This window comes from Capra hircus, chromosome 11 (assembly GCF_001704415.2).
Source record: "Capra hircus breed San Clemente chromosome 11, ASM170441v1, whole genome shotgun sequence".
Classification (NCBI taxonomy): Eukaryota; Metazoa; Chordata; class Mammalia; order Artiodactyla; family Bovidae; genus Capra; species Capra hircus.
In genome coordinates this window covers 75006104-75029358 of record NC_030818.1, presented here as the reverse complement: position 1 = coordinate 75029358, position 23255 = coordinate 75006104, and the positions used below count along the sequence as shown (strand labels likewise).

Genomic DNA, 23255 nt, shown 5'->3' with positions numbered 1-23255 from the left:
TTTTATTTTGTGTTGGGGTATAGTCGATTAACAATGTTGTGGAAGTTTCAGGTGAACAACAAAGAGACTCAACCATACATATACATAAGTCCATCCTCCCCCAAACCCCCTTGCCGTCCAGGCTGGCACATAACACTGAGTAGAGTTCCATGTGCTATGCAATAGGTCCTTGTTGGTTATCTATTTTGAATATAGCAGCGTGTATATCTCCTTCCCAAACTCCCTAACTATCCTATCCCCCTGGCAACCATAAGTTTTCCAAGCCTGTGAGTCTCTTTCTGTTTTGTTAGTTCGTTTGTATCATTTATTTTTAGATTCCACATATAAAGGATGTCATACAATATGAAATCAACATTTGAATCAGTGGAGTGAGTAAAGCAGATGACCCTCCCTAAGGCCTCATCTAGTAGTTAAGTATCTGGACAGAAAGTCTGACCCTCCCACAAATAAGCAGGAACTCTTTCTGCCTGACCACTTGAGCTGTGACACAGGTTTTTTCCCTACCTCCGGACTCGAACTGAACCATCTGCTCTTCTTAGACCCTGAGCCTGCCAGCTTTTGGACCAGAACTTACAGCTTTGGTTCTCCTGGGTCTGCAGCTTGCCAACTGCAGGTCTTGGGGCTTCTAGGCCCCCCTAATCACATGAACCAGTTCCCTATAGTTAATTGATTAGTTAAATAATCTCCTATTGGCTCTGGTTTTCTGGAGAACACTGATTGACTGATACACATGTCATTAATAAAGCAGAGACTGAAATATTACAATCTTTCCTAAATCCATAACGTGACTAGATAAGCTGCGTCCTCCAGGAGAGGAAAGGGTCAATGAATCCCCAAAGTATTCAGTATGTGGCCAGTGGCTTCAGAAAGCTGTCAGGCTACACCTCTGCCTTCTTGGCCATGTGCTTGGGCCCAGAGCCAGTCCCCCAACACAGTGTCCCCTTAAGTGAGACAGACAGATGAGAAAATCAGAAGCCGTGAATGGAAATGAGGAGAAGGTGACATGAGGGAGAGTGAAGCAGGCATAGCCCCATCCTCATCTGTCTGTCTCACCTAACATCTCCTGGCTCCTCCCACCTAGAATGCCCCTTAGGAAAGCAAAGGACTCATGCCACGTTAACCTCATACCCAAGCCCAATCCTGTGTCCTCCACTCCCAGCCTGCCTGGCCTCCTAGGGTTAGGTATGGTCTTGCTGTGCTCCGGAAGGGGACACTGTGTCGGGGGACTGGCTTTGGGACCGAGCACACAGCCAAGAAAGCAGGTCTGGGCTGGAAGAAGAAGACTCTGGAAATCCAACACTGAGTTGGAGGGGCAGGTGGACCATCAAAGTGGAGGTGTGCAGGAGGCATCTGAGTATGTGGGGTGTTGGATTTAAAGGTGGCAAAGATTTGGCAACCAGGTGAAAATGAGAAGGGCATTCTAGAACACTGAGAAACACCAGCAGTTAAGAGAGAAGACCAAGTCCACAAAAATGGACGTAGAGGCCGATGTACACCGTGCATAAAAAGAACTACCCTGTGGGCGAGCCCGGTCCTGACTATGGGTCCAGCATTCAGGGAGCTACCGCAACACTGTCTTTTTATTTTTTTTAATGTTCATGATTATATATTTTTTTATTTTAATTGGAGGCTAATTACTTTGCAATACTGTGGTGGTTTTTGCCATACATTCACATGAATTAGCCATGGGTGTACATGTGTTCCCCATCCTGACACTCCCTCCCACCTCCCTCCCCAACCCATCCCTCAGGGTCATCCCAGTGCACCAGCCCTGAGCACCCTGTCTCATGCCTCAAACCTGGACTGGCGATCTATTTCACATATGATAATATACATGTTTCAATGCTATTCTCTCAAATCATCCCACCCTTGCCTTCTCCCACAGAGTCCAAAAGTCTATTCTTTGAGCTGCTGCAACACTGTCTTAATGGTGCTCAGCCTGGCAGCCCAAGGAACCCATAACCGCTGCAGGGACAGCTTTGGAGGAGGGACCAGAGTGCTCCAAGCCCCAGTCCCCAGCATTTGCCTGCAAAGGAGGCTGGCCCTGCAACATGTCCAGTACGGGGGTCTCAGGCCTCCCCCAGCAGCAGCTGAGGCACTGGCTCAGCAACCCAGAGCCCCAGGCCACCCCGGCTCAGCGCACCAGAGTGAGGGAGCCCAGGTGAGAGAGTGGAAAAGGCCTCCAGGCTAAGACATACTGCTATTTTCCAACTGCCCATTTTTCAAATGATACCTAGAGGGAAGAACAGTCTTGTCCAGGTTGCCCAGACCAGCCTCCTATCCCCCCCACCCCAGGCTGCTGCCTTCCTGGGCCCAGGTCTGGAGCATCTGGGAGGAGAGAAGTGTGCAAGGCCCCGATATGGATGGGAGAGACTCCTCCAGGCAGAGAAATGGGAAGCCTGGAAAAAATGTGAGAATCCTTGTGAGAAAAACAAGGGGAGCATGACAGTTTAAATTAGAAGGAGCTGCCACCAAAATGTAAAGCAGGAAGTTGCCCCCTGCATTCGGGGATTGCTCACCCAATACGCTGGCTGACACACGTCCGTGAGGAACAGGCCCTGGAGGGGGCAGGAAGGGGTAAGTCTACTCTCCTCCCCTTCATCCTGAAGCTTCCGCAGCCTCCCACCTGATGCTCAGAAGGAGCCCAGAATGATGTCAAGTGAGGGGGTTAAATGCAGCTTTGGCACGCAGGGCCCTGGTTCAGGGGTCGCCAGCGTACATCCCCAGAGACTAGGGCTCAGCGAGTCTGGGGGTGTGCTGCTTGGGGGGGTGGGAGCACAAGTGGGGCATCACTGCATGCCAGCTGCTGTCTCTTTGTACCCTGGAGTGTGAACCATGGGAGGTGTGTGTGTGTCTTAGCTCAGACAGCCCTAATGAAAAACCATAACCTGGACAGCTTATAAACAACAGGTATTATTGCTCGTGGTTCTGCAGGCTGGAAGGCTCAGATCAGGAGGCCGGCACAATCAGGCTCTGGTGAGGACCTTCCTCAGGGTTGCCGCCCGCTGACTCCTCCATGGGTCCTCTCGGCAGAGAACAGAGGGAGGAGACGGCGTCTCTCACCTTCTAAGGGCACCCGGGCCTTTCACAAGCGCTCTGCCTTCATGACCTAATCCCCACCCAAATGCCCACCTCGTAACACCATCACCTGGATGTTAGGATCTGAACTCTGAGGGGATGCACACATTCAGTCCCCAGCCACGTGTGGGGAGTGTGGTTACCGCTGTGCTGGGGGTTGGGGGGGTGGTGGTGCTCATGCCACTCGTGTGACCTGTGTGCACAAATGAGGCCAAAACAGCAGCCCCCTGCAGTCAGCACCTTGCTGTACAGGAGCCCCCTGGACACTTTTCATACATGTTCTGATATACATCTCTCCTCGGGCCTGGGAAGTGGGGACTGCCATTCTCCTTGCAGGTGGAGAAACTGAGACTCAGAGCCACTCCATCCTTGCTGGGGGGACTTCAGCAATGAAAGAACAGGAACCCAAACCCTCACTCAGCATGCCTTCATGTTTTGACCCCAAGGGTATCATGTTCCCTGTGCCCAGAATGGCACATCACCCCTGCTTTCACCCCCACCATACCCCTCTTCTGAGGCTCAGGACTCAGCCCCCTCCTCCAGGCAGCTTTCCTGGATCCACACAGCTAGGGCAGATGTTGCCCCCTCCCCCATCACAGCATGTGCTCTCTTCAGGTTGCACTTTTTTCCTTGCCTGTCTTTCCACCCACCTGATCGGCTGGAGGGTAGCATCCTTGTCGTACTCGAACCATAAAGGATGGACAAACAGTGGTCCTAGGGGATGGAGGACGTCAGATTCTAGCTCAGGACCATGGACCCGGCCATCTGCCCCCAGACCCTTGGGCACCGAACTCCAACACGGGCTTATCCTCTCATCCCTAACCGCAGTGCATGGCTTTCCCTGCCTGGGGTGTGCCCCACCTTTTCAGGACCCAGCTTCTGGCCCGCCTCCTCATCCCTCCCTTGGCAGCCCCTGCCCAGGCTATCTGGATGCCAGACAAGAAGCCGGCTGTCTGCACAAGTGATGACAAGACAGCATCTACATACAGCACTCCTGTGTGCTAAGCAGGCTTCTAAGTCTTTTGCAATTATTAATTCGTAATCCCATGCTGAAGGTCTATACTTACCCTATTTGAGGGGTGAAAGGAGGGCAATGTACAGAGAGGTCCATTAACTTGCCCCCATCTCACCCCACTTGGAAGTGGCAGGACTTACATTTGAACCCAGACACCCAGCTCTAACTACCACCCACCAGGAGGAACCCCATCCTGCCCCAAGGAGCTCACAGACTGGTAGTAGAGACAGTGCCCCCTGTACAAGGGAAGGAGCCACCCCACACAGCCCTCAGGCCTCAGACAGGGCATCAGAGGTAATGAGGTAGCCTGGCATGTGCTGGAATGTCTAGCCCTTCTTCGCTGAACTGGCGGCCAGGTTACAGTGAGCCTGCCCTGTGGGGCCCGGAGGCCTTCGTGCCCGTCGCCCCATCCCCAGTGCTGGCTTATGCCCTGCAGTGGCAACGAGCCCTGGAGCCCTGTGTCCAGGTCTCCCCAGCAGTGGCCTGGGGACGACACACTGTCTGGGACCAGTCTGTTAGCCTGCCCCTTGAAGAAGGAACGGGCTGTTTTCTCCCTCCTGTAATTGTTACCATCTGTTTCCCTTCATCGTGTTTGTTGATGTTTTCTTGTTTTAAAACTGAAATGAGTCAGATTGGAAACTGATTTAGGAAAAAGTGTCTGGGAGGGAAGCTCAAAGTGGCCATGGGGGACTCTGTGCTTCAGAGCCATCGGAGAGAAAAGATTCCGTGGGGCACGCAAGGGGTGCCTGCCAGCATCACCTGCCCTGTGGGGGCTGGAATCCCCTGGCTGCCCGAGCAGGCTGGGGATGTTGGGGGGTGTGCAGGCTTGTGGAAGGCGTGGGGGGTGCGGATTTGGTGTGTAGGTAGGCAAGCGCATGTGTGCGCACACTTGTGCACCCACGTGAGCATCCAGCTGCCGTTCTGTCCAGGATTTTAAGTCAGTGTCTGTGCCTCTCCCTTCCTGTTCTCATCACCAGCCACCCTAGGCTCTTGGCTCCTCACTGCTGTTACATAAGCCAAAGAAAGGTGCCCAGAGACTCTGCCCTTGGCTCCCTGGGCAAGCCCAGCACAGCTCTGAGACCTTGACCTGCAATCCAGACCAGTTGCCACCAGAGCTGGGAATACCGTGGCTTTGGTTTTACAGCCCAATAGCTAGGCTTTGGTAGACGTGGTGTGTGAATCACAATCCAGCCGGCTTTGCTTCTTTCTGTCCTTTCTTGATAATCCATAGCTTATAGAGGATTCTCTAGCTCCAGCAACCCAGGGGAAAATGGATGGAGAAGAAAGACTGCCTTGAGCATGCTTCTTGCAGGCTTGGGTTCCCAAAATAGTAATAGTAGCTGCCCTTGCTGTACCCTGCTTTGCCCCAGCTTCTGTGATAAGCTCTGAAAATGGGGAATTTCTACTCCTCACTGATATCAGCCTTCGGGAGAATCTTTTTAATTTATTTATTTACTTTATTTTGGCTCCACTGGCTCTTTGTTGCTGCATCCAGTCTTTCTCTAATTGCGGGGAGCAGGGGCTACTCTCTAATTGTGGTGCACAGGCTTCTCACTGCGGTGGCCTCTCTTGTTGCAGAGTGTGGACTCTAGGGTGCACAGGCTTCAGTAGTTGTGGCTCGTGGGCTCTAGAGTGCGGGCTCAGTAGTTGGGGGCCCACAGGCTTAGTTGCTCCATGGCATGTCGGATCTTCCTGGACCAGTGACTGAACCCATATCCCCTGCATTGGCAGGCAGATTCTTAACCACTGAACCACCAGGAAAGTCCTGAAAGGATCATCAGGGATGTTTTCTAGATGAAAAAGCAGGGGCTCTAAGAGGTGAGTTGACTTGTGCAAGGGCACAAGGCAAGCTGGAGGTGGTGCTGGCCTGGAGCCCAGACCTCCCACTTGCAGAGCTAGAGCTCTGGTCATTATGGAGATGGCAGGCACTGCAGGAGACCCTGTGCTGTGAGCTGGATGATGCCACAGGGAACCACCCAGGCTGGCCGGGTTTCCACCAGAAATTCTCAGATCCTGCTTCCATCCTTGTACCTCTGATTCCAAACTCCTCCTTCCTGGGAAGCCACCTGGCGTGTGCACAGCCTCACTGCACAAGGCGGGGCGTGCATCTCACTCCACTTACTCTGATGTTTAGGAGCAAGCATAGGAAACTTCTCGTGTCTGCATATTTAAGCGCTTTTATTAAGTGGAACAAGCTATTTCTGAACACGAGAGTGGCCAACAGCCTTAGAGGAAATTAAAATGAACCATGACAATGGAAAATTGCACAGGGGCACGGCGGATTCTCCGGAGATAAATACAACAAGGCTTTCAACAGCACTCGGGAAAGACTAGAGATCATGGAGATTATGTTGTGAGAGAAAAAAGCAAACCACCGGAAAATTAGAGCTCAGGCTGATGGGAGGACCAAGCAAACGCTGGTCAGGCCTGTAGGTGGCCAGCCCTCCATTAAACACCCCAGGGGTCTGGTGGACAAAGTGAGGCAGAGAAACAACAGTCAGACAGAGCTCAACTCAATACGGCAAGCCTTTTCTCATTACCCACGGTGTGATGCTATGTGGGTGGAAGGACTGAACTGTGTTCCCTCCAAATTCCTAGAGTTGAATTCCTAGCCCCCACTGAGGTGGTATTTAATGATGGAGTTTTGGGGGGACTTCTCTTGTGGACCAGTTATGAAGACTCTGTGCTTCCACTGCAGGAGGCAAGGGTTCAATCTCTGGTCTGGGAGCTAAGATCTCACATGCTGTGTGGTATGGCCAAAAACAAAGCAAAAAAAGACCAAAAATAACTAAATAAATAAAGGTGGGGCCTTTGGGAGGTTGTTTGGTTCAGGTCGAATCATGAGGATGGAGGCCCCCACGATGAGATTAGTGTTCTTATGAGAATAGGAAGAGACTAGAACTTTCTGTCTGACGCAGCTAGAAGGTGGCCATCTGCAAGCCAGGAACAGGGTCTTCAGCAGGACCCTGCCATGCTGGCCCCCAGACCTGTGAGGATTTCCATTGCTCTGTCACCCATCTATGGTATTTCATTATGGTGACCCAAGCTGACTCATGCAGTGAGGAACGGAAGTGGACACACTGATCTTGATACCTCAAAGAACTCTTAGGCCTTGAGAGTTGTAAACGGGCACATCCAAGGGTGTGACAGATATTAGCTGTTGTAATTGTGATTTCTCCTATAGCCCCCTAGGCCAGAGACTATTTATCATGGTCTCGAGTACACGATGGCTTCTCAGTAAAAGTGGGGTGAATGAATGAGTGAATGAATGATGCACCTGAGGCCAGGGCCCCCAGCGCAGAACTGATGGAGCTGTGGTGTCCAGGCAGCTCTGTGAAGAGGGAAAGGAGAGGAGTGAGGGCCCAGGCAGTCTGCTAAGGAGGGAATGTCAGTGGAGGGGCTTTGTCTGGGACCCTCTCCCTCACCCAGGATCCACAGAAGCAGTCACAGGCAGAAAGCCTCTCAGGCCATCTCCAGGGTGGGTCAGGCCCAAGGGCTCGGGGTTAGGACAGTGCCTGCCCCATCTCCTTGCAGGGCAGGGCTGGGCCCGTTCCCTGCGCTGGTCACCAGAACCCCACTCCTCCTCACACGTCACCCCCACTGGAGAAGTCCATCCGTTTACCCACCCTAAGAGGGCCTCCTTCCCTGCCTCTCCCGCCCCACCACTTCTGCAGGATTTTTACCACTTTCCCTTTCGCACCTGGACCTCCAGTGAATTTAAATAGAATCTGTCTGTCCCAGCATGTTTTCTGAAGCCTGAAAAGATGGGCTAGAGCTGAATGATGCCATTTCCTTAAAAAAAAAAAAAAAAAAATGAAGGAAGGAAAGGAAAGAAAAAAGTCACTCGAACCGCCTCAATTCTGAACTAACGTAGCAGAGCTGGGCTGCCACAAGAGGGCACCCCACACCCCACCCTACTCCACCCCACCCCCAGGACCCTGCCTGGACACACACTGCTCTGTCAAAAAAAGCCCAGGCCGGAGACAGCAAAGAGAAAGCACCAGGTGGCAGAGGATGTCATTCCGGAAGATTCCACCGCAGACCTGGCCGACCCTTGGGGCTCCCAACCTCACACTGCGGCAGAACCCAGGCTCTGAGTTGCTTCAGTGAGTCTTGAAGTCCCGGCACTGAAACGATTTGAGCTCCCTCAGCCGCGCCACCCCGTCTGCGGAGTCGCCTCTATTTGTGAGACGTTGTTTGTTTCTTTGTCCTGCCTGGCCTCGGGGTGACCCTACCACAATCCTCTCTCTTATTAGGCTTCTAATGAGGTCGCTGAAGATGTCTGTGTCAGACCCGTCTTATCAGACGTGAGAGTTGAGTTCTCAGTCGACTTCTGCCCGGAGGGTCAGGTCAGGCAGACGGCGGAGGGCTCAGAACTCAGAACTGTTCCCTCTCCTGGGCAAGCCTTTGTCTGTAACAACAAACAAGGAACTCTCCATCCAGGCCCACGACTCAGAAGGTGGACGGTGGGTTTGAATAGGAGTGTCAGGGGTTCACTGAAGAAAGGACCCCAGAGGAGCCGCAGACAGCCGGCCAGTGAGTGTTCTTGGGGTTCTTTCTGGCTCCGGTGGGTCCTCCATACAAGAAAAGCACAGATGGTCCTAGAGTCCTGTCTGCAGAGAGGCTGGGAGGGCCTTGCGGGTCTGAGGGGCCCGGTCAGCCCCTGGCCAAGCTGTTCTTGAAAGCCTGCTGCTTCTCCAGCCTGGGGTGCTTCAGAGGCAACTCTGGGAAGGCCTGGTTCCAAATTAATATTGGGCACTCAGAGCGCAGGGGTCTGAGGGCCAGGCCAGGTCAGCCAGAGACCCCAGGCATGTCCCTGCACCCACTCTCAGCTCAGCCGCCCGGCACAGAGGACCATTCTTCACCAGATTCGCTGAGGATTTCCGATCTGAAGATAACAAAAGGCTCCCGGCCACTGGCCGTCTTGTGATGTGCGTCTGTGAATCCGGAGCCGACCAGAGGAGGGCGGGCGGGTCACAGGCTCTGAGGCTGGGAGGTCGAGGGGTGGTCCCCGAGTCACCACCTGCAGGGCCGGCCGTTTGGGAAACGTCTGTAAAGATCAGAGCGGGGCTGCCCCGGCCTCGCCTACCTTCCCGCCCACTCTGGGGACAAGAATGAAGATGGGTCGCCACGCTCCGGAGGGAGCTACGCTGTCGCCAGTGCAGAGACGAGTGGGAACAGGCAGGGCCGCCAGGCCTCTGAGCAGGCAGGGCCGGTTCCAAGGAACGCGGCTTTCGAGGGGAGCCTCGAGGGCCGATTGAAGGGGGGCGATGAAAAGCCCGGCCCAGCGCCGGGAGCAGGTGCCCCTCACGCTCCTCCTTGTCCCCCGTCCATCATCGTTGGTCTGGACCACTGGCTCGCTTCACATCACAGGCATCTGCTGAGGGCCAGGTTGCCCTGCACCTTTCAGCAGAATGAAAGGGAACTGATATCAGAGGGGTGCTGAAGCTCAGGAAAGGCCTCTTTCTTTTCAAAGACTTTCGTTTCTGATGGGCTTTTTTTTTTTTTTTCCAGGTGATCTTATTTCAAAGCCCCTTTGAAAATTTTGTGGGTTTTTGTAATGGATGAAAAGTTACTTGGAAATGGGACTAAGAAGTTTCCCGTTGAAAGTTGTTAGAGGAAAGTTGAAAGCTTTGAGTTGTAATGCTCCGCCAGATATATCCTTTCTTTTGTCCACAAGGCCCATCCATTGGGAGGGGGTCTAGGGAAAGGGGCCGGGGAGGGGGGGCCTGGACAGGGCACTGGAGAGAGCAGGATGCAAAAACCAGCCCCCGCCGCCGCTGCTGTACGTGTGCAACGGAGGCCATCTGAGCCGAGCCTTCAGCAAAAGTGTTTCCACAGTATAGACTTTGATGTTGGAAAAGGGGAAAGCACATATACTTCTACTATACTATAAGAGGCTGGATTCTACCAGAGACAATGGCTATCACACAGACATTTCACATCAGAAAAATAACTATGAAAGAGGATATAGCGCCCAAACAGACCTGCGAGAAGGAAGGGGCCAGAGCAACACCAAGTGTGAGCTCTCAAGTGCATCCTCCGTGGAGAACTGGCAAGAGAAGGGGTCAGTGAGCAACAAGACAGCCAGGAAAAGCACCACTACAGGAAACCCAAGGGAAGCGGCTCCAGAAGGAGGGAGGAGGAAGCTGGTGTTAGGGATCAGAGAGAGAACACGAGGAGATGCTAAGGGGCTTGGGATCAGGAGGTGACTGTCCATTGAAAGGGGGTGGTTTCAGGACCTCACTGGTGGTCTAGTCGTTAAGAATCCACCTTCCAGTGCAGGGGACATGGGTTCAATCCCTGGTTGGGGAACTAAGATCCCACATGCCACGGGGCAACAAAGCCTGTGTGCTGCAACCACTGAGCCTTCTGGCTGTAACTAGAGAGAAGTCTGCGATCCCGCAGGCTGCAACTAAGACCCAATGCAGCCAAATAAGTATTTTTTTAAAGGGGAGGGAATGATTTCACTGAAGTGCAGGGCTGGGAAGAGGTAAGGGAGTGAAAACTGAGGGGTAACTGGAGTGGGTATCAAGTGTCCTGAATCCCAAGGAGTGGGTAACCGCAAAAGAGGATGGGGAAGGCAGATGGATGCTGAAATGGCAGGTGAAGTGGTAAATAAAGATTTTTCAGTGCTTGTGATGGAAAGCCAAGGGGAAGGGGCTGATGGAAAGGGAGGGAGAGGGGGAGTAGATGCTGAAGCAAGAGGAGATGTGAAGGGAGGCTATGCATTGACAGCTTTGGGAAAGGTTGGAGGTGTCAGTTTGTGCTGCCCTGGTCTGAGACGGAAGAACTGGCCTCATTGGAGGGGCCAGGACCTCACTGGCAGGGGTTGGCAGAACACATTGGTGGTGGGTTAGAGTCTAGGGTGTCTGACTGAGTGGGAGAGGTGATGGAAGGCTAGCTTCTGATTCAGAAGGGCGAGGGCAGGGGACCCCAAAATGTGGCTCTTTAACAAGCCTACCAGCTGATGCAGTCCATGGACTTCACTTTGCAAGGGCAAGGACAGTCCTGATGTTCAAGTTCACTGGCTCCCTGGCCCCAGGGTGTTGTCAGAGGAGGAGGCCCACTTGGGCTGGACACAGTGGGGGAAGGAGAAGCCATGGCTGGCATACCTGCGGACACCAGAGGAGGGATTCTAAGGGCAACCCCAACAGGGTGGTGCGGACACGGCCTTGATATGACTAAACCCATTCATGGAGCTGTCAACCGCAGCAGCGACAGTCTGGAGAGAGGTGACCGAGTCACAGTCTGGCCATTGCACAGCACTGCTGAGGGACTTAGGACAGAACAGACCTGGGTTTGTGCCCAAGCCTGGCAGGCTCTGCTGTCTCTGGAGCTCTCTGGGTCTTCTTACTCTCATCTGTAAAATGAACGTGAGAACACAGATTTCCTCAGGAAAGAACTCACATCATTTACATGCCTGGCATGTAGGAGTGTGTGTTAGTGTTAGTTGCTTAGTGGTGTTCGACTCTTTGCAATCCTGTGGACTGTAGCCCATCAGGCTCCTCTGTCCAGGAGATTCTCCAGGCAGGAATACTGGAGTGGGTTCCCATTTCCTACTGCAGGAGATCTTCCTGACCCCAGGGATTGAACCCAGGTCTCCTGCATTGCAGACAGATTAGGCAGATGCCTTACCATCGGAGCCACCAGGAAGCACTCAATAAATGTGATCCAAGCCATTATGGTTGATTGGATCCTCAGGGTGGTCCAGCAAGAGACAGAGGGCACAGGAAGCAGTTGATAGTTTCAACGTAAGGTATTATCCTGGGATCATAAGGCCAGGTTGCAGTCTGACCACTGGCCTCTGCAGTTCTGTCTCCACCCCAGCACAAGGATGCCCTCACCCCAGTGCCCCCCGGGGTGGCAACCTCCTTTCTCAGCTCCCTTCCCCCTTCCCCCGTGACGTCCTCTGCCCCCACCCAGCTCCTTGCAGCAATGCTTGCCCTCCAGAGACATCATCATATTCAGTAATATGATTGGAATCTGAATATATATTTAAAATGACAAGTTTGAAATTAAAATTTAAATAAAGAATTACTTTTCTGTAAGTTGCTCCGAAAGCAGTAATTTAGCAGCAAATTGATAGAGAAAGGTAAGCACTGGTCCTTTAAACCATCGTGCAGTTTCCGGCATGCGAGCCAGAAGTGTCTCAATTTAACACATCGTTGGTTAGTATTATTAGAAATTTCATCGGGCCCCAGAGCGCATTATGGCACTGCTCTGAGGGGGGTGCCGAGGGCACAGCCTGGGTTCAGGGGGCCAGAGAGGGCAACCTGGTTAATGAGGGCAGGAGGGGTTCAGGAGAGCCTCCTCTGGCCCCAAGAGGGGATTTAACTGTGATTATTTTCTTGTTTGTAGTGTGGTAGCGATCTTGAAATGAGAACTGAGAGACTCATAAGTGTCATTTGCTCTTCCCAGAGGTCACCAACTTATAGCATTGATATCTGTCAATGTGTTTTTCTGATCCCTTGAAACCCAGGCTGTGAACAGCAGTCCATGAAAACAGTGTCACCTGTCTGGCTCCCTGAGCCGCATAAGCAAGACCCCAAAACCTATCCCAGTTGTGACCTGCCCAGCAGCACCAGCCCCTAAGTTCCCCACACTGGGGCATAGGGGTCTGGGAACTTGAACATCAAGACCGCTGTTGCCTCCACCAGAGTGAGGCCAACAGACCGCATCACCTGGCAGGCTTGTTAGGGAGCCACATTTGGGGGTCCTTCAGCCCAGACCTACGGAATCAGAAGCTCTGAAGGTGGGATCCAGAGGCCCGCATTCTCAACCCCCCCACATGCAGGATCCTCCTACCTGCACTCGCATAAGTCAGAGGGCCCCTGCCATCGAGGTGGTCGATGCTCCACCTGTCTGATCTTAGAAGCAGTGCTTTCATAAATAATCTGCAAATCCTAGAAAGCCAGCCATCTAGGTCTAAACCCCTGAACTAAAATCTAAAAAATTCAGACACCAAATTATCTCTCCCCTGCCCCCAGCCTGAATTTCCACCATTAAGTAAGGATTGTCTTCCTGGGCACCTTTATAGTTCGAGGGCCCTGGGAAGTTCCCAACACCCCAGTCTGAATAAGTTTACCAAAAACCAGTCTCCAATAGTCCCCACGGGTGGACCTGGGTACCAGGAAGCCCCTAAATGCCTTGCAGAGGGAGGGATGCTGAAAAGCAGGTGAAATATCCACTCTTTGCAGGGAGCAGGCTGCCCAGCTATGCTGGATCCTGGAGCTGGCAGTCGATGGGAGGTGATTCCCAGGACAACCTGGGCTTGGTGCTCAGGGATTCCCGAGCGTTCACATCTGCTAGCAGCCTGAGGGAACCCACACGAGGAGCCTGAGGACCCTCCCGAGGGAGAAGGAGAAGGAAATGAGAGCATTCGTCACTGATGCTGGGCCCAGGACAACAGACCCGTGTGCGCTCCCAGACCCGTGTGCCTCTGCTACCACCACTGCAGAGTGTGAACTCGGAGCTGAGTTGGCTTCCTCATACCGCCCAGCACCCCCAGACCGAAACCACACCCCAGGGTGTCTGAGCAGCCGGGCACAAGCCTGTGCTCCAGCCCCAAGGGAAGCTGGCAGAGCACGTGTTCTGGCTTCCACCTCAAGATGGGGGCAAGATAGGGGTTTTCAAAAAGCAGTCAGGAAATAAAAAGGGTCAAAGGCCCACTGCAGGGCTCGGGCCACATCAGCAGTCCCTTGTCAGAAGGGGCCTTTGAATTCAGAACCAGGGGTTGTATGGGGGTCTCACCAAAGACTCTCCTTCCCAAATTAGGTGAGGATTATGGGGAGCCATGGGATAAAAGCTTCCCAGGTGGCGCCAGTGGTAAAGAACCCGCCTGCCAATGCAGGAGGCATAAGAGAGGGAGGCTGGATCCCTGAACAAACCTGGACGATCAGGAAGGTCCTGACCCTGGAAGAAGGTCAGGAAGATCCCTTGGAGGTAGAAATGGCAACCCACGCCAGTATTCGTGCCTGGAGAATCCCATGAACAGAGGAGCCTGGTGGGTTACAGTCCATGGGGTCGCAGAGAGTCTGACACGACTGGGACGACTTAGCACGTGAGATTAAAAACGCAGCTGTGGGTGAAGCTCAGAGTGCGGCCAGCCGCAGGCTTCCCGCTACTGTCCGCCTTGCCACTTCCGTTTTCGCTAAGGCCATTTCCCACCCCCAATCCCCGCCCGGTTGGGGTGCACCTTGATGTCCAGTGGTGCTTCCGGCCCAGAGGGAGCACTGGAGTGTTGTCTGAGGGATTAAAGCGAGGTGAGGGCTGGGGGACACTGGGCTCCCCTGGGGGAATAGTCTCACTGCTGTGAAGATGGGGCGGCGGTTCTCAGGGACGCTCAGCAGATGGCAGTCCCTGCCCGCGCTGTCACAACACACAAGCGACAAGAGCATTGAGACTCACAGGTTCCAGTCTGTGGAGGCAGGTCCACGGGCAGGAGAAGGACTTGGACACTGGCACTGTCATTCCTCCGGGAGGAAGCCCACATGAGCCCCAGAAGTGGTCCCTGGAGCTCTGTCCACTGTATCTAGACTGGAAACGCACCTGCAGCTCTGGGCTCCTTTGGTGGCAAATTGAGCCAAAATCGTCAGCCTTGTTGAATTCCGCCTAGTTTTTATGGTCCAACATCAGCTCTCCCTAACTTCTAGGTTTCACTAGTTCACCCGTTCCTCATGTCCTTGGGTGAACAGTGGGAAAAACAGTTCTGGCTTCTTCCCCAGCCCCACGGGGGCAGGAGTCAACTTCAGCCCCCACATCTCCTATTACACTCAGGCACTGAGCCAGGAGATCAGCAGATTGGGGCATTAGACCTTCCAAGCAGCAGCCAGGGCAAGTGTTGGGGTCATAGCACAAGAGGCCCCCGCAGTCTGAAAACGACATCTCCGCAGTTAAGCGTCCCAGTGCCTCCCACTCTAAGCCATTCCACATCTCTTTTCTGTTATTCCCATTATTCTTTCTCCCAAAGTGTAGGCCAGGCCATACCTACGTGCACGTGTGAATCAACAGTGATGAACACTCCTACTGTTGGCCAACACTGTAGCTCAGAGACCCTGCCTTCCCTGGGCACCTACACCAGGCTGGCAGGAGCTGGGCCAGGCACCGTGTGGATCCCTGCCATTCTGGAGCCCCCCTGCCAGTGCAGATCAGTATGGGCCCTGAAGGGCAGCATTTCGAGGCTGTGACCAGCATGTGTGCGGGGCAAGGGGTGAGAACAAGTGAGGCGTGGCAAGGCCCCAGAGAGTCCCATTCCATCATCTTTCAAACTTCCTTGACCACCTGGGATGCTGCTGGCCTCTATGGCACCTTTGGGAAAAGCAGAAAAAAGGGCCCCCTTTGGATGGACATATCAGCAGAGGCAGCCTGTTGAGGCTGTTGTAGGTTGACAAGTGTACAGCCTGGTGAGCAAATGATGTTCCTGGAAGGAAAGGCATGGCTGCCCCTCCAGCGGGGTCAGCCCCTCGCCCACCCCCGCTACCAGGCATCTTCACCACCTGCAGCCCTTAGTGGAGCAACGGCCCCAGGGCAGCTCTGTAGGCAACGTGTAACTGGTTTTCCCCCAAGCTGGAAGAGCACAACCCAAGGGCCTCAGGGTGGGGCGGGGGTGGGGGCAGCTTTGTCACAGGTGGAGGTTCCCAGCTCCCCAACTAGCGGGCACCTCAGCCCTCGATGCCCCTCACAGAGGATGGGGATCCTCAGTGTTCTTCAGCCACTGAAAGAAGCAGGATGCTGTCAGCCACCGTAAAAATGTGACCTTTGAAAATTTACAAGAGCTCAGGGTTTAAAAGCTGCTGCGTTAATGATGCATCCCATTAGCATCTCATTAAAGAGAAGCAGAGAGAAGCCTGCTTAGCCAACGATGGGCAGGGAGGGCCACGTGGAGGCACCAGGCAGGAGGAGGGCTCTCCTTGCCCTCCTCTGTGCCAAGGGCCGTCATGTCATGGGAGCAAGGCCGGGAACACTGGGGAAAGGTCGGCAATGTCCTCGGTGATGGCAGTGGGAGAGGGAGAAGGGAGGCTCCCTCACCCTGCCTTCCTCTCCCCCACCCTCACCCAGGCTGGTCTCCTGGCCGGTGTCTGTGCCTTCTTGGTGTGGAGCCCCCTGGCAAGGAGAAATGAAACTCAAGGAGGCCTGGCCTTTGGAGTTCAGAGCTGGAGGTGCAGACCCGCACATGATCCCCCTGAAACCTCCAGAGCCTGGGGACCTCGAGTCTACCTTGGGCCTGGAGCCCCACTGTAGGAGGACAGGGCTCCAGTCAGCCAAGCTGACTCACATCACCAGCTGCCACATTCTTCATCACCTGGGCGTCCAGCCGCCTCCGCAAAGAGCCTCACCCGTGTGTATTTTTCTGGAGGGAGTGAAGGAGGGAATGTTCATTTATTCAATAAAATAAATAAAAAGCCCTGAACTGCACATTGCTCATAGCTTCAGAAGTTGCTAGTGCCAAGCAGAATGAGTGTCCTTATTTGTCTTTCCTAAAGAAAAGAAAAAAAATAGGCTGTTTTCCTTCTCCAGCACAACCTCTTTCTTGTAGGTAGGAACTCGCTTGTGAGAGTCAGGAAAGACGCAGGCAGACAGCAGGCCTGTTGTAGCCACAGCTCAATTGTGCCTGTGCCCCGGGCCCACCCCTGCACCCCCAGCTTCCTTCTGGAGTGCCTCTTGGGTCACAGATTGTGTAGCGGGGAGCAGACCCCCGAGGGCAGGGCTGAGTGAGTCTCAGCCACAGCGTGTCCCCGGTGCCTTGGGCAGGGCCGACCACAGAGCAGGGACCCAGTTAATTGAAGAGCAAACCAGATGACCAGCAAAGGCACGAGCGACCAGCAGGAACTCCTGAAGTTTCACAGTCTGGTTGCCTACTCCCTGGTGGCTCAGATGGTAAAGAATCTGCCTGCAATGCAGGAGAACCAGGTTTGATCCCTGGCTCGGGAAGATCTCTTGGAGAAGGGAATAGCAACCCACTGCAGTATTTTGCCTGGAGAATTCCAAGGACAGAGGACCCAGGAGGGCTATGGGTTTGTGAAGAACTGATTGAGTGACTCACTTTTTCACTTACCCACTTTCAAGGAGAAGACCCCAGCCACCCCTCCTGGCAGCAGTGGCAGCCTCTAAGGACCAGGCCCAGGGCTCCAGGTCCACAAAGCCCTTCCCCATCCCGTCGAGTTAACCAGGCTGGGGCCATGGATACTGATTCATTGGAGGACAAAGGGCAGCTGCAGGAGGACCTGGAAAACCAAACCTGCCTCTAGCCTGGGAGGCCTCCAGGAATTCCAGGCCTCACAGAGGAGCTGTGGCGCCCCCTACTGGCATAAAATGTTGTTGTATTGCCAGTGAAGAAGGGGACTGGTGAGAAGGCCAGGGGACTCCACAGTCACATTTCAACCCCAAAACAGGGCCCCGAACAGGACATCACACTGGCTCCTTCCCCCCGCCCCGGTCCAGATGCCTCTTATTATGAGGGAAGCAACCTCTGCACCTCTGAGCCCACAGCACCCCCAGAGCCTGGAAATAGAGTGCTGCAGACAGGACACGCGGGAAAGCCGTCTATATAAAGACGCTGCAGATGCCAAGCTATTGTTTCCTAAATTCCCTAAGACTATTGGTGAGGGCGGCTAAACCCCGAAGCCCCTCGCCTACCCTAAGCTCCCATCTGTCCCGCAGACAGAAATGGGACAGAGGCCTCCCTCTGATAAGGAAGCTTGTCCGCAGAATTGTTCCTCCCTCGGGAGATTCACTCTTTTCCTTTGTTCCTGCGCTGTTCACAGAAGCGAAGCATCTGAAATGCAGCCCCGAGATAAAGTGCTGCCTAATGCAATTAGCTCAGCGCAGCCTACGGTCCTAATAGGATGCGCTCCGCTCCTCCCAGCAGGCCCTGATGCAGGCGCTGTTTGTCATGTACATTAGGCATCAGAGCCCGGCTAAGTGCGTCCACCCTCCCACCGGCCGGGACTCTACCCGGCTTCCTGGCGAGGAGAGTCCCGCTGCTCAGAGATGCCCACAAGGGGGCGCTGCCTCCCTCCACCCCGCCAGCTGGGTCACTGAGTCAGCTTGCAGCAGGAGTCCAGAGCGCTGCGGCCTCACTGAGAGAGGCCTGCAAGTGTCCCTGGAGGCCCCTTTGGCCTCCTGTGACTGTCCCCAGTGGGTGACTGTCTGCCCGAACCCCACCTCACACTTTACCCCCAGCCTGGCTGGGCTCTGGCTACCCTCGAACAAGCTCTGGTCAGCCCTCCTGGAACCATCTTTGTTGAGACTCACCCGTCACATCTCAGTACGAGGCTTTCCAATGTGTTTTCTGGTACTTCTTTTGTGTTTATTATAAATATTACAATTTGTAAATACTGGGAATGGCCATAGTAGACAATTTGGCCATTACAGAGGTGTAGACAAAAGAATCAAAGTGTCCCTTAATCCCTTCACCCAAGAATGACATTCCTGCTACTATTTTTCCACATTAATCCATTCCTGGATTTTTCCCTCCTGCACATATTATTTTACCCAGTGAGGTTATATGTGTGTCATTTACATCCTGCTTTTCTCATTCAACATTATTGTGTAAGCATTTTGCCATCTCCTTAGGGAGTGAGCATGATTTTTATTGACTATATAATATTCCAGGATAAAGTGTTAGGTCAGGGAGACCAATGCTGTCCTAGCATTTGTTTCTGCATTGGGGTTGGTTTTCTCATTAAATACATGCATTAGTAAATGAGGTCCTGGGCAGAGAGCCTCCCTGCTTTCCATAGGGAGGAGGTGAGGGTCCCAGAGATGCTCTCTGCCTTCTGGCCTGGTGTCAGGACCTGTGCTGTCCTCCCAGGGGCCCCAGTCCTCACCTTTCCACGCCTCCTCTGTGGAGTGGGACGCTGGGGGCCTTGAAGGCTGGCATAGAGGCGGGATGGGGCCTGGCGGTAATGCCTCGGAGCTGTCCTCTCACAAGTCAGAGGCTGGGCACATGAAGCTCCCGGGCCTGGACTGAGTATACAGTTGGTGCTCAACACCTGCCCATCCTTGGTTGATGTGGTTTATTAATGATCCAAGGACTGGGGGAACTTTACTTCTCGCAATACAAGGCTCTCGATCCTTTCTGATAGCTCAGGGGATGGGGGAGGCACCAGGTTAGGTTGGGTGTTCCTGGAGGCCAGGAGCTTAGCTGAGGCCACGGCTGCTGCTACTGATCCAAGACACCCTGCGCTTCCCTTGAGGGACTGGATGCAGGGCTAGGTCTCTGCCTCTGGAGACTGCTGGGGGTTGGGCACCAGGGCAGGACTCTTGCCAGGCGGTGGGTGCTCACCCCCCTGCTCTGCTTCTTTCCAGGCCCCCGGAATCTCCAAAGCAGACAATCAGTCCCAGGGACTCACGACCAGCATCCGGTGGGGGCAGACGCCCATCAATCAGTCCACACCTTGGGACACTGATGAGCCGCCCTCCAAACAGATGAGGGAGAGCGACAATCCAGGTGTGTACTGCAGGGTGGACAGAGAGACCTACCCTCCGGCCGGGGCGGGGGGAGGTGTCCGAGACCTCCAGGGTGGCCCAGCTCCTCAGCAGGTCCTGAGCCATGGCCTGCAGCAGCCCGGACCTCAGGCTGCATCAGGGACAGGGAGGAGGGGCAGGAGGCGTGTGACTGTGTGTAATTCCCTGGGCTGTGTCTCCATCCCTTTCTCTGTTGCTCAAGAAAATACTGGGAAGAACAAGGGAGAGAGAATGACATATGAGTGACTGAATCTGCTCTAAGTTATTTTGGTTAGTCATTCCCGAGCCTCAGTGCTCTGATTCATAAATCTCCAAAGTCATCCATCCAGTGAGGTCTCGCTTTGCCAACAGTTATATGAGAACTGAGAGAGGTTCCACTCACTGGGAACTGGGGGTTTGCCGCCCCCTATAGCATCTCAGGCCTTCTCTGGACAGCTCCAACCATAACAAAAACCTTCCTTGTTATCTCCCATTGATCCCAGGCCTCCCCTTGGGATACACAAAACATGTGAGCTTGGCCATTCACACCACAGCCTTACAGATGTCTAAAGACCCCCATTCATCCCCCTCCAAGTCTTCTGCAGGAGGAAGCCCCTGTACCCTTCAGCCATGCCCTCAAGCCCAGTCCCTTCACCTTCCTTGGCAGTGTTCCTCTCTTTGCATCCCTCAGAACCCAACACACAGAAACCACGAGTGGTCTGCTGCACCCTCTTCACTCAACCCCTCTACCTGGATGACTGCAGCCTCACCTCACTTCCGCTCTGCTGGTAACCACATTACATGATCTCTCAACAGTAAGACCCCAAAGCTGTCCAGGTGGCTACTCTGTCTGTTTCCTCCCAATCTGGCTTAAGCAGCTGGGTGTGGGGGACCCAAGAGCAAGACCACATCCATATCTTCCTGCATGACTCTTAGCATCTTTTCCTGCTTATATTGCTGACCTGTGCCTAGCCCTCCCAACATGATGTCACCTGCAGACTCGGTCATACGTCTTCCATTCCATCATCCAAATCACTGGTAGAAAAGGTGAGCACGTCACTAGAGACCTCCCTTTACATCTCCAGCACCCTCTGGGCCATTAGCCGGCTCATGAGTCAATCGCTTCTGTGGCTCTGCCTCCCTATATGTTCACCATGGAGTTATCCAAGGTTTCACCAACTGTGCTCTGAAGTTCTGCTGTGTTTTTCCAGGCTTGCTTACTAGTCCTGCAGAGGACTGAGTGTCAGAAGGCATGCCTTATCCTTAAGACACCAGATTAGCTCACAGTGACACCACCTATTCGACTGGCTTGGAAACAAGCCCCCTTAGCAGCCCATTCTAGAATTTTGCTGGCACTGCTTCACGGGCACCTGTCAGCTTCTAGTTTTCTCCAGCCTCTCTCATTATCAAAATTGGGGGCCTCATTCTGTGTGTCATCTCATTGCTCACAGCAGCTCTGTGAAGTTGGCAGATGAGGAACCTACTCATGGAAGGCTTTGCCTAAGATCACTCAGCTAGTGAGGGCTGAGCCAGCGGGGCTTCATCTAATCACGGATTCCTAGGCTGTGAGCTCCAAGGATGCAGGCTCCTTGCTCACCTCTCTGACCCCAGCACTCGGCCCAGGGCTGGAGGCAGTCGGTCGGTGTTTGGTGAGTGAATTGTGTAACTGGCAGATGACATCTCTCCCATTTCCCTTGCAGGCACAGGGCCGTGGGTGACCACGGTGGCCGCCGGGAGCCAGCCTGCCCTGATTGCACACTCCTATGGAGTGGCCCAGCCTCCCACCTTCAGCCCGGCGGTGAACGTCCAGGCCCCGGTCATCGGGGTGACCCCCTCACTGCCTCCCCATGTGGGGCCCCAGCTCCCGCTGATGCCAGGCCACTACTCACTCCCACAGCCGCCCTCCCAGCCTCTGAGCAGCGTGGTGGTCAACATGCCCGCCCAGGCCCTGTACGCCAGCCCACAGCCCCTGGCTGTCTCCACACTGCCCGGCGTCGGGCAGGTGGCCCGCCCAGGACCCACCGCCGTGGGCAACGGCCACATGGCAGGGCCCCTGCTGCCTCCACCGCTGCCGGCCCAGCCGTCTGCCACTCTTCCCAGCGGTGCCCCGGCCACCAACGGGCCCCCCACGTCAGAATCGGCCCATGGGCTACAGATGCTGCGGACCATTGGCGTGGGGAAGTATGAGTTCACGGACCCTGGGCACCCCAAAGGTAAGTCCTGCTGCCCACGTACTCCTGTGTGCCTCACCCGTGCCCCCGTGTGTGGTCACCACCACAGCGTGCACAGGAGCCTGGTTCCTGGGGCTCTGCTCCCCGGCAGTCCTTCACTGCTTCAATCCAGGCTGCAGAGGGGCCTCCCTGCCCGGGACAGCTGGGTCTTAGACCAGGGAGGCAGAGGGGAAGGTGGAGGACAGGACAAGGAAGGCAGGGAAACGTGGGTAGACAAGCAGAGGAGGGCGGGGAGAGCCTGCCGAGTACAGGGCCTTCCGTCTTCAGCCTGAGCCCTGGCCCATTCTTCCATCTGACCCAAGGCCAGGCCACAGGCAGCATGAGCAGGAAGCCTCCTCTTAGGTCCCCCTAGAACAGTCCCTTCGTGGGCCTTCTCCATTTTCCACTCATAAGGACAGTCAGAACATGAATTGGCTGTGTGCCCACCCCCCCACCCCCGGAAAAGTACCCATTGCTGAGCGTTGGATGAGAGCAGCTCAGGGGTCTGAAGTGAGGCCCAGAAGACCCACCACCACCACCTCCCCGGCCCATCCTGAGACAGCTAAATGTTTGGTTTTGAGAAGCCATGGGTGGTTCCGTGAGACCCCAAGAAAGAGCACCTCCAGCCTTGGCCTTCATTTAACCCCCTTCCCCAGGACCCGTTTTCATTCCAGATCCTTGAGAACAGAGCTGGGGGAGGGAAGACACTAGGATATGGTTCTAGGCTGGGCCCCGGCCCGAGGCTTAGAGCAGAGGGTGTCAGCAAACCAGCCTCACTCTTGACCAGACTGAGGGGTCTGGCAGCCGGGATGCAGAGCATCTGGGAGAACCTGAGGCTGCAGCTGAGTCTGGGGGAACGGGAGCTGGGAGCTTACATACCCCTAGACTCACCCATCCCCTCAAGGTCCACTCCTGCTGAATGGAAAGGCAGGGAAGCCAGGCCTGGACCCACATGTGGACAAGAGGGTGCATAATGGGTGGTCTGCCCTGCTGGGCTTCCAGGCTCCCTCTGAAAGAGGAGTAGATGGTCTGGAAGTGTGAACCTCAGGCGAGACACCTCAGCCTCCCAACTTAAGAACCCTGAGATGGGGAGGGGGGCTGCAGACCAAAGTCTTAGCAGAGTAAGGGCTCCAACCAGCCATTCTCATCCAGCCTGCCCTCCTGAATCTCTATCTTTATCCCTACGAGCAATTTCTAGGCCTTGTCAAGCGTCCCAACAACAAAGCCATGTCTAGATCTCTGTCGGGTTTAATTCCCAATCTGATTGAGTCCTGACTGCCTTTGTTTTGAAAATCAGCACTAGTTTTAAATGAGAAAATTACATCTAAATTTTGGTAAACTCTTGCTTTGTTTAAGATCTTTTTTAAAAAACTGACTACATTATTTTTTGATTTGGTTTTTTTGTTTGTTTGAATTGTTTTGGTTAAGCTCCTTCTCCCTTTGGAAAAAAAAAAGTACCCACAGTTTTTATGCCACCAACAGTGACACACTGGGTACTGGGT

At 54.2% G+C, this 23255-nt stretch overlaps 1 protein-coding gene across 2 annotated transcripts in view; it reads left to right on the top strand.

Moving 5' to 3' along the window:
* The window catches only part of KLHL29 (kelch like family member 29), a 332145-nt gene that overhangs the window by 241266 nt on the left and 67624 nt on the right, over positions 1-23255 (top strand). For both annotated transcript variants that reach the window (XM_018055589.1, XM_018055588.1), the window contains 2 exons: positions 19406-19547; positions 21244-21756. In XM_018055589.1, the coding sequence (XP_017911078.1) occupies positions 19406-19547; positions 21244-21756 (655 nt within the window). The remainder of the gene's footprint in view (positions 1-19405; positions 19548-21243; positions 21757-23255) is intronic.